The 11,193-nt window shown below is 50.7% G+C and overlaps 1 protein-coding gene across 1 annotated transcript in view; it reads right to left on the bottom strand.

Moving 5' to 3' along the window:
* The window catches only part of GLP1R (glucagon-like peptide 1 receptor), a 59,192-nt gene that overhangs the window by 17,913 nt on the left and 30,086 nt on the right, over window positions 1-11,193 (bottom strand). The window contains exons 4-10 of the mRNA XM_006860580.1: window positions 10,412-10,565; window positions 9,661-9,820; window positions 4,996-5,056; window positions 4,244-4,313; window positions 4,035-4,123; window positions 3,629-3,767; window positions 2,750-2,791 (exon numbers count right to left, since the gene is read on the bottom strand). Of these exons, the coding sequence (XP_006860642.1) occupies window positions 2,750-2,791; window positions 3,629-3,767; window positions 4,035-4,123; window positions 4,244-4,313; window positions 4,996-5,056; window positions 9,661-9,820; window positions 10,412-10,565 (715 nt within the window). The remainder of the gene's footprint in view (window positions 1-2,749; window positions 2,792-3,628; window positions 3,768-4,034; window positions 4,124-4,243; window positions 4,314-4,995; window positions 5,057-9,660; window positions 9,821-10,411; window positions 10,566-11,193) is intronic.

Raw genomic sequence — 11,193 nt, 5'->3', positions numbered from 1 at the left:
ACCCAGGTTCCCTTACTCAACAGGGAGCACCTGGAGGGCAGCACCCAGGTTCCCTTACTCAACAGGGAGCACCTGGAGGGCTGGACCCACACCTCCTCTAAGTTTCTCTGCTCCTAGCACAGTACCAAGCATGTAACAGGTAATTAATATGTTGGGGTTTGTTTTGTTTTTGTTTTAAATAAAGCCAAATGAATGAATGAGCATCTAACAATGGTTTCCTTCTGTCACTTAGTTATTGAATAAAGCAACAATGACAATAACATGGATCCTGAACACCTGGCACTTAGTCCAAGCATGTGCTGGTAGCATAGTGGGCTACAAGTTGGACTGCTAACCATAAGATCAGCGGTTTGAACCTAGCAGCCGATGCACAGAAAACAGATGAGGCTTTCTGCTCTCATAAAGATTTAGCCTCGGAAACCCTATACAGGGTGACTATGAGTTGGGACCAATTCCACAGCACATAACCACCTCCCACCATCCAGTGTGTCGCTGCAGGTTAATGCACTGGACTGCAAGGTTAGTTTGAACCACAAGGTCAGTGGTTCGACCTTACCAGCAGCTCCTCGAAAACCCCACACATAGTTGCTGTGAGTCGGAACCTACTTGACGTCCCTCAACAGCAGCAGCCACAGTTCAGCAAACACTTCCTGGGCTGTGGGATGGATCAGGAAAACACGCTTGGGGCCATGTGAGGCAAAGTGATTTGCCCGGGCCCCACAGCTGGGCAGTGGCTGAGCTGGCATGGACAACTGGCACCCCTGGACCACCCAACTTCAGTCTCAAGAGTGGTGATGCTAGGACAAGCGTTACAGATAAACGATCTCCCCCTCCTCTGCCACCTCTCCCCCAGCAGCTGGGGAGGTCTTTGGTAGCCATGCTGGACCAGGCCATCCTTCCTCCTAGGGTCACAAACTCCTGGTGTTGCTATGGCAACCCATGATCTGGAAAATAGCTCTTGTGAACAGAGAAGCCTCAGCCCAGGAGCCATGTGTGCCTATTGTGGCCCAGTGATGGTGATGTGCCTGGAGGAGCTGGGCCAGGAAAGGTCTTGAGTGGGCTTATGAGAACTGGCAGTAGACCTGAAAAAGCAGCCTTAAGACAGAGGCAGACGGGCCTGCAGTCAGGCCTGGTCAAGAGGGGTCAAGGTATTTGTCAAGGGCAGAGCAGGGCTGCGGGCCCCATGCCCCTCTCCTTAAAAAGCGGGGCTTTGGGGTGACTGGGCAACTAAGTCTGAGGAATGGAAGCAAGAGAAGAGGCTGAGTCAGGGGAGGCTCTGCAGAAGCTGGAAGTAGAGGTGCCGCATGCTAGTGGAGTGTAGGGTGAGTGTATTCCTCTGAAGGAAAGGGGAGGGGAAAAGGGGAAATGGGCTTAGGGGCCTAAAATGTGAGCAGGTAGCAGCAGTAGGTAGCTTCCTTCTTCTAGGCCAACACAGGGAATATGGGCTGTTCTGCTCCCTCTCACCACCACTATTGGGTAGAGAACAAAGCCCATCAGCCCCGGCTGGGAACAGTTCTTGAAGGGAACATCTTTCCTTGACCCCACAGACCTTGCAGTTCCTTGTGTTTCAGCATGGGCTCCTGTTTTAAAGAAGTTCTTTAAGGGACCAGGGCTACTCCATGGAGTGAGGACGTGCCTGTTGCTTGAGGCCTCTCTGAGGTCCTACCCTCCAGATTGAGCCTGGGGCAGGGGAGTGCCCATCAGCCACCTAAGAAGCAGCTAGAACCCCATGTACGGGTCACTTTTTGGTTGGTGCTGCCTCCACCTCCCCAGCCTCAGCATCCATCCCCCAGAGCATCAGTCGGGGGGGCTCACTACCCTTAACCCCTCTCACTAGTGAATTGGTATGTGCCCTGGAGTCCATTCCAATTCATAGCAACCATATTTAGAGGGCCCTGGTGCCACAGCGGGTTAAGCAGTGGGTTGCTACTCAAAAGGTTGGCTGTTTGAACCACCAGCCACTCCATGGGAGAAAAACGAGGCAGTCTTGTTCCATAAAGATTCACAGCCTCGGAAACCCTAAGATAGTCTACTCTGCCCTGTAGGGGCTCTAAGAGTCGGAATCAACTCGGCAGCAGCAGTGGCATGAGTGGCGGGAGCAAAGTCTTTATGGTAGATCACCAGGTCTTTTCTCCCAAGGAGCTGCTAAGGGACTTGAACTGCTGACCTTTGATTAACAATCGAGTGCTTAACAATTGTGTCATTAAGGCGCTTCATAATCGCCATAAAAAAAGCCACTGCTGTAACTCAGTCCTGACTCATGGCAGCCCTAGAGGACAGAGCTGAATGTCCCTACATAATCCTTACGGAAGCAGACTGCCTCCTCATTGTTTTCTTCCACAGAGTGGCTGCTAGGTTCCAATCACTGACCTTCTGGTTAGTAAGTAGCCAAGTACTTATCCACTCGACCACCAGAGCTCCTCGCCCTCAGTTTAAACACCTTAAACCAAGCAGTTTATTCATTTAAGTTCACTAAAACTTTACCCAAGGAGCCTGTGCACAGAAAACAGAATATGAGAGGACTTCATAAGGTTTGTGGGAAAATGGAATGAAAAGATAATGAAAGTTTTCCACAAACTTTCTGAAGGTCCCTCATATACAGACAAGATACCGCCTCAAACTCTAGCGCCTCAGTGGGGAGTTTCAGCTGAAAAGACTGATGGGAGTCCACATTACACAACTCCAGAACTGCTGACGGTAGCAGCAGTCCATCAAGGACAGCCCACTGCCGTCCCTTCTCCGGCCTTACCTCGTTGTTGACAAAGCAGTACAAGATGGCCACCATCAGTCCCTGAAAACAAGAGGCGGGTCAGCAGGGAAGGAGCCATACGCAGGAGCCCTGCAGACAGGCCCTGGTCTGAAGCTCCTCAGGGCTCAAACCCCAACACCTCCCCCTCCCATTGGGCAGCCCAGGCAGGCCCAGAAATGGTGGTGGTGGACTCTTCCTCACTTCCATCTGGCGGAACAAGATGGGCCCCTTGTCAGATCCTGCCAGAGCTGTACAACCACGCTCTCCTTGAGGAAGCCCGATAGAATGACGGCCACTGGCCTCTGACCTTGGCCCCATTTGGTCACTCAGAAAACCTGAGTCCTCCAGATTTGCATTCTTTCTTTCTCTGTGTCACATGTTCCATAACCCTCTGGAAGGGCTGGGACTAATTTCTTATTTTTTCATACCCCCATTGCTACTCTTACTCAATACCATCTACACTAGTGGAAAGGATCAATTCTTGGTGTCAGAATTATGGGACCCCATAAATAGGACTTTAATATCTTGGAGGCTCAGTTTCCTCATCTGTAAAATGGGAAGAATCCTGTAATTAAAAGCACAATGTGTGAGAATACCTGGCCAGGTACATGCCAACCACGGTGGCTCCATACAGTGCAGCTCACAGGCAGTCTGACTGCGCAGAGCATTATCCAGGAAGGCTTCGTGACCAAGGCACTTAGAAGACTGGCCTGGGAGGCGGGACCCCTGGTGACAAATCCTAGCTCTGCTCCCGCCATGTGACTTGGGCAAGGGCCATGTCCCCCCAGGCCTCTGCTTGCCATCGACATGATTTAGGCTCGACTCAGCCCCACCCCCACGCACACTCGGACTTCCCAAGTGCCCGGGCTGTGAGGTCACCTGGAAGGAGGTGAAGGAGAGCTCTGTGAACAGTTTGATGAAGCGCAGCGTCCCCCGGGCGTGCTCATCCATCACGAAGGCAAAAATGACCTCGTGGGTCCCCAGCAACGGGATAAGCGTCAGCGTGGACTTGGCAAGTCTGGTGGCAGGGAGAAGAGGTTATTCTGTGCCCCTTCCCCAGCTCTAGCATCCAGGCCATAGACACTTTCCTACTCAAATACTTGGGACAGGCAGCCTGGATAGGAGGAAGTAGGGGTCAACACGTCCCCAGAAGCCCAGCGGTGGGGGCAAGACTTGACTCCTAGGCCAGGACTGGATGGGAGAAGAGAGTTGCATAGGACCCCAATCTCCGTGCCCTATGATCGTGTTGAGGGTCCCCAGGAGAGCCAGCTCTGTTATATGTTACCTGCACTTGATGTCTGTCTTGCACATAAGATTGGCCTTCAGTTTGGCCACCACGATGCAGATGACCCGGACAAAGATAAGGAAGTTCACCTGCAGGGCAGATAGGCAGTGGCTGGGGTCCTCTCATGATGCCCACTTTCCCCCAGTCCTTCCCCTGGCGCCACTGCAGGCACACCCTAAGCCCTACTCCACCCCTCTGCAGTTACTTACTCCAATGGCAAAGAGGATGGGCAGGCGGATAATGAGCCAGTAGTTCATGTTTGAGTTCCTGGTCCAGCAACTGGGGAGGAAGAGAGACACTCATGAGCATCCACACTCCTTGTGGCACACATACTTAAGCACTCCAACTGAACAGTTGGTAGTTCAAACCCACCCAGTGGCTCCAGGGGAGAAAGACCTGGTGAGCTGCTTTTGTAAAGATTACAATTTAGCAAACCCTCTGGGGCCGCTCCACTCTGTCCCACGGGGGGTGCTATGAATTAAAAATCAACTCGATGACACCTAATGACAACATCCACACAGGAAGCCCAGCATACAGTGTGGACACAGAAACACAAATACACATGGCCATGGGAAGCCACACACACCTGCCACCCATCAAGTAGCCCGCAGATGCACACAGTCCTACTACACGGTGACACACAGAGGGCCACACGCCTCCAAACAAGCTGTCACAGACCTACAGTCACAGCCCTGTAGATCCCCAGCACCATACACAACACAAGCATTCAATTCACAGATATTCTAGAACAACCTGCAAGAGGGCACCATGTACCCATGGACACAGCCATGCTTGTCATCATACAATCCCTGGAGAGAGAGGGATTAAAGAACTAGGTTCCTGGCCCCTTCACCTAGCCTCCCAACAAGGTGGGAGGCACATGCCCAGGGACTAAGGAATCCCATAGGCTTTGAGGATTGGAACCTCAGCATACTCAGCCCCCTTGGAGCAAGACACTCACCCCTCATCCTCATAGAGGTACTTGATGATGCCCCAGGGGGTAACAAACAGCAGGGGAACACCTAAGAGGAGAGAGGAAAAAGGGAGAAGGGCTGGCAGGCTGAGGCACATCCATGCACTGGGTCTCACGGTCCAAGTTTTCTAGCAGCGATGGAACTAGGCTGGCCCAGGGGCATGGGAGAACAGATGGCTGGAATCCTACCGTGGCTTTCCCATGCCCCTTAGAGAGAGACCCCATCATTATGATCTGTATTATGATCATCACTAGTTTGCTCCCTCCCCAAGCACACCGTCCTGGCCTGCCCCTATGTTCCATGTGAGGTATGAGGACACAGGTACCCAACAACAGAGGGCCAGGGCCATGGAATGGACAGGACGGTTAGATGAAGTGGGGAGCAAGCTTTGGCCCACATGCTCATTTCATTTGATCCCTCCAATCACCCACTTCCATCTGCATGCACCTGCAACTGATCAGAGTAGAGGCCTGGAGTAGAGAAAGGCTAGAGCCCTATCCTTGATGCCAACTAACTGTCCACAGTGGCCTACCATGCTAACAGCTGCAACAATAAGAATACTCTTCACTTGACAGAGAATGGTTATAACAGGAAGCCTCCAAGATGGCCCCCAAGGATAGCCAACTCCTGGCATTCACGCCCTTGTGTAGTTCTTAAGTGTCTCAGGATTGGTCAGTAGGACCAATAGCATATGGCAGAGGTGATGATATGGTTACTTCTGAGATTATGTTATAAAAGACTCTCTGGCTTCTGTCTTGGGCTTGCTCTCTCTTTGATCCTTGTTCTGGGGTAAACCAACTGTCAAGATATGAAGGCAGTCAGGTAGCCTATGGAGAGGCCCCTGTGGTAAGAATGGAGGTCTCCAGCCAACAGCTGGCAAGGAACTGAAGCTTCTTGCAACAAGTTCATGAATGAGCTTGGAAGCAGATTCTCATCTCCAGTTCAACCCTGGCTGAGTTTGACTACATCTCTGTTAGTGATATGGAGCCAAAGCTATTGAGCGGTGTTGAACCCAGATTCTTGACTCATCAAAGCTAGGAGATAACAAACACATGGGTATTGTTTTTAGCAGTGAAGTTTTGGGATAATTTGTTCCACACCAATAGATGGCTAATACAACTGACTGCCAATTCCATGAAGGCAGAGCTTTGACCTTATTTACCTTCAAAGCCTCGGTATTTAACTGAGAGCTCAAAATACAAAGGTAAGTCAAAAACTATTGCTACAAAATCATAAAAATGTTTATTAAACAAATATAAAAAAAATGGGAAGCTGTTGTTTCTAAGCATGCCCACCATCTAGGTCTACATAGTTCTGAAGGGGGTGTTTCCAGGTCTCTAACCGTCCCCATAGAATTCTGAACCTTTTGTTCTACACCACATCAAAATGGCAGTTTTGGTATCCTCGGGGGCCTTAAATCATGATCCTTGGAAATGTTCCTTGAGTTCGGGGAACAAAAGAAGCTTGACAGGACAAGATCAGGGCTGTAGGGTGGAAGGGGTAAGAGTTCCCAATGATATTCTCATAGGACAGGCCTTGCTACTCCTAAAAAATGAGCAGGTGCATTTTTGTGATGGGAAAAAAATAAAATCCTTGGTGTAACTCTCCTGGCCTCTCTCTCACCAATACAGTTGTCAATTTTCTTAAAACTTCTTTATAATAAGCCCTCATGATCATTCCTTGTCCATCAAAAAAATCTATCAAGATTACCCCTTAGGAATCCAAAAAAAGCAGTTGCCATGACATTCTGACCTGACCTCTCTGCCTTGACTTTAACAGATGCTCTTAGAAGCTACTGTTTCAATTAGAGGTGGCACTGTAGGATAAGGTACTGGACAGGAAGCTTGGCTTGAACTGCAAGGTCTCAGTTCAAACTCACCAGTTGCTCCTTGGAAATCCTGTACAGGGTCTTTGTGAGTCGGAATTGACTCGACAGCACTTAACAGCAACACAACAACAACAGGACGAGTACACATGTTTTACTGAGAGAATTTGTCTGCAGCCATCCACTGATCTCAGAGACATGGTTAAACATGCTTGGTTTGGAATAAACCCATGCATGTATGAACTGGAGTCCTAGTAGCAACAGTTTTCGACTTACCCTCGTGTGTTTGTAGATTTAACATTGGAATGTCCATCCTCACATGACCGATAAGGAAATGGATCAGGAGCTCAGGAGGGTAGAGGTGGGATTAAAACTCAGGGTAGCATTTCCATGCCCGTTCCAGCCACCCTCCATGGCTCTCTACCCTGATTCTTTGCAGGCCTGTCTCACACCTGAGATGTGGGTGTCTGAGATAGGTAAGGGTGTGCGTTCTACAGCAGTTATTGAGCATCTCTTGTGCTTGACTGGACTGGGCTTGGTGACGCAGATACCGGGAGGGAGGACACAGAGCCTGCTGTGGAGGAGCTCCCAGCTGGTCAGCCTTCTTTATCCAATACCTCTCTCCTCATCCATTGACTTCTACATGCACCAGATCTGTAAGTATCCACTAGGCTTTAGTAACAGGGTTTCTGTGGGGCTGGGTCAGGGATTGGATGACCTCCACATAGGGTGGGGTCTGCCACACAGATGATGGCCAGTGAGAGTGGAATGAATGAGTTAATGAAGAGACAATGAATCGGTATCAGTGAGGCAAGAACACGCCATCTCCCAGAGCCACACATACACATTGACGCTTCCTTCTCAGGCAGACCCAGATACTTGCTGTCTTTTCTGTCAGACAGCTCTCCAAGATATGAGCATTTACTCATGCTATTGTCCATCCTAGATGAACTTCACTCATTCGTAAGTTTAGTGGATTGAATGATGCCCGCCCCCCAAAAAAAAATATGTGTTGGAATCTTAACCTCCATACTTGTGGGTGTAGAGTATCCCCATTTGAGAATAGCGTTTGTTAATGAGGCCGTATCAGTGTAGGGTGTATCTTAAATCTAATCATTTTTGAAATATAAAAAGGGCAGATGAGCCATGAAGCAAACAAGCACAAATGGAGGAATGATCGATGCCACATGGGGATCTCCAAAGATTTCCCCGCAGAGCTGACAGGCAGAAAGCTTTCCCCTAGAGCCAGTGGTCTGACTGTGAACTTGTCATCTTCTGAACTGTCAGAAAATACATTTCTGTTTATTAAAGCTACCCACTTGTGGTATTTCTAGTACCACAGTGCAGGATTACTATGACAATTAACTTCTCCTAACAAGGCCTTTTTAAAAAGCACAGGCATAGCCCTGCCACATGCAAACACTGTTGTTGCTGTTAAGTGTCGTCGGGTTGGTTCCAACTCATAGTGGCCCTGTACAGTGTTTACACAGGAAGATGGAGAAGGATGGGAGCTGGAGCTATGTGCCAAGGCCAAACACACATGCTGGGGACCTGAGTCTGATAAGCTGGGATCACAGGGTCTTAAAGAGAGACAGCTCAGGGTAGAGATCTTCACAGGGGGGCCCAGAGCCTGGGCTCCAGGAGGTCTGGGTTCCAGTGCCTGCTGCACCTTTAAGGCCCGGCCCCTTGGTGGACGTTGTTACTCTCAAGCATGTTAGATCTACTCTTCCACACCGGAGTGGTACAGACAAACTGAATGAAATGCAAGGACGGGTCAGGGAGGTTGAGAGGGACAGAGAGGGCACAGAGCCATGAGGTTGAGGCACCCTGGGCACTTCCTGAAAAGGTAGGATAGCAGTCCTGGTCTGTGGACAGCCTCACTAAGATGCAGAGGCAGGAGCCGGAAAGAGGTAGGGGAAGGCATCCAGGGAGGCGTCTGGCTTTGACAGGTGAAATTCCCTGGTGTGTGAGGATGATGGGATGAACACAAGTCCTCCTGGGTGTCGGGGCAGCAATGGTCAGCATGCCCTGAAGCAGGTGAGTGAGGCATGAGAAGAATGAGTGAGTGAGTGAGTGACAGCCTCGAAGTGGGGAGGCTGGGGAGCAGGGTCTGAGGTTGTGGGGCAGGGATGACAGAAGATTAGGAAGGGCCAGAGGGCAGGGCCTACTTTCTGTCCTTCCTTTGTGACCGCCTACGGGCTCCTCCAGAGGAAAGGTTGCTGCCTCTGGTTTCTGGTAGCATATGTGGGGCTCGAGCCCCCCACCTCACCCCTCCAGCCCACATGGTGAGAGGCAGAAGCACAACCAGAAATGTTTCAGCAAAAAAAAAGACACTACGGTTCTTCACAAACTTTTTCGGCTAGAACATTTCCAGCTGGGCTCTAGGCACATCCATGATCCATCCCTTTCCTTGGTTGACCTCTGGTCACCCCACTCACATCGCTCTCCTCCGGAGTCTTCTCTTCATCATCACATGACCATGTCAGGGCCCCTCAGCCCCCATCCTTTTCCCCGTGCTCTCTATCCAGCCTGAGAGCCAGGTCTCCCCATCTCCCCAAGGGCCACAGATTGTCCAGGACTGGGTGTGGGAATCCATCCCCAAAGGATCTAATCTGAGGTACCATGCCATGACACTCCCCCTCTCCCCAGTGGCATAGGCAAGGGTGAGTGTGGGTATATTTGGCCTGTTTCACCTGAGGAAGGCCATGACCCCCACAGTGGATGCTGTACCCAGGGATTTTCCAGTGGGCCTTGCCCCTTGGCCTAGAGCCACCATGCCACAGGTCCCAGGGTAGGAGAGAGGGGGGTGAGTGATGGTGGACCTTACCCCAGCCTATGCTCAGGTAGATTCTGAAGACGCGCTGTTCGGAGAAAACTGAGAAGGCCAGCAGCGTGTACAGGTACACCCCCTCCACCAGAAGCCAGTAGTAATTGGCTGCTACGCAGTACTGCATGAGCAGGAAGACCAGGCGACAGCCCACAGAGTCCTGGGGACAGAGGCAAAGACAACAGCTCTACTTCCAGCCTCTCTTAGCCCCTTTCCCCGCCCTGGCCCGGCTGCCATCTGGTCCAGGAAGACAGAGCTAAGATCATCTGCCCAGAGCTATTGCTCAGAACCTGACCTGCTTTCACACCCTGACTCCTCATTAACCTGAGTGGAAGAAGCAAATGTTATCCCCAGACTGACGAGAAAACTCAGGTCAGAGAAGTTAAGCGATTTGCCCCAAATAATGCAGCTAGTGTGTGGCAGAGCTAGGATTCAAACCCACATCTGTCTGCAAGGATGACTCCTGTGTCAGAGTGAGAACTCCGTGTGGCAGGGCAATGTCTCCCTCCTCAGACTGGGAGCTCTCCATGGTGGACAGCCTCTTCTTCTATCAGACTAGGGGCTCCTCAACCTCATGGCCATGTCTCCTTCAGATTGGAAGCTCTCATTGTAGACTGTCTCTCTTCAGACAAGGAGCTCCCTGAGGGTCAGGAGTAGGCAAGTCTTGCCTGTTCTTGCCCCAGGCCTGGGGGGAGAAAGGTCTACCCCGACCATTCCTCCCTCCCCAGTCCTCTTGGACATGGCCACCCACCTGGTAGGAGAGGAGTCCATCCCACTGGTGCTGCTGGGCAGCTGTGCTGTACATCCACTTGAGGGCTGCGTCCTTGATGAAGACGGACAGAGCACGGAGGATGAAGGATGCAAACAGGTTCAGGTGGATGTAGTTCCGGGTGCAGTGTAGGTGTCTGCAGGAGAAAGCAGGGACTCCTCTGACAAAGCCCAGCTGTCAGGCGAACACATATATATGCCTGCTTCCAGCTCTGGACGTGTGCTCCTGTCTTCCTTCCTCTGAGAATGCTGTCTTCTCCTCAATTTTGAAAATCTTTTGGGTCCAACTCAAGTCCTGCCTCTCCTTGACGACTTCAGGTGTGGTCCCCTGCCCCATTCTAGCTTTCTGTCTGCAGTATCTTCCGCCATACACAGGCATGTGTAACCAAAGTGATTTATGTGTGAGGATCAGTTTCCCCAAGGGGGACTGCTTTACTTATTGATGGCAGGGCCCATGTCTTACGTATTCCCTGCCTACCTCACACAGGTAGCTCCAACCAACCTGGTGGTGGCACAGGGGATAGACCTGGTGGTCTGCTTTCAGCAAGATGACAGCTAAGAACACCCCAGGGGCAGCTCTACTCTCTCTGTCACCCGGGTCGTTATGCTTGAGTTAAAAATGGACGCAATAGCATCTAATAGCAATAACTTACATGGGAAAATGAAATGTAATCCCTTATTTACAAACATACATGGAAATAAATTCCAAGTAGATCCAACAAGTACAAGAGAAAGGCAAAACTCTGAAACTTAGGTTACTGTTTT

This window comes from Chrysochloris asiatica, unplaced genomic scaffold, assembly GCF_000296735.1.
Source record: "Chrysochloris asiatica unplaced genomic scaffold, ChrAsi1.0 scaffold00038, whole genome shotgun sequence".
Lineage (NCBI taxonomy): Eukaryota > Metazoa > Chordata > Mammalia > Afrosoricida > Chrysochloridae > Chrysochloris > Chrysochloris asiatica.
This window is presented reverse-complemented; position numbering and strand designations above follow the sequence as displayed.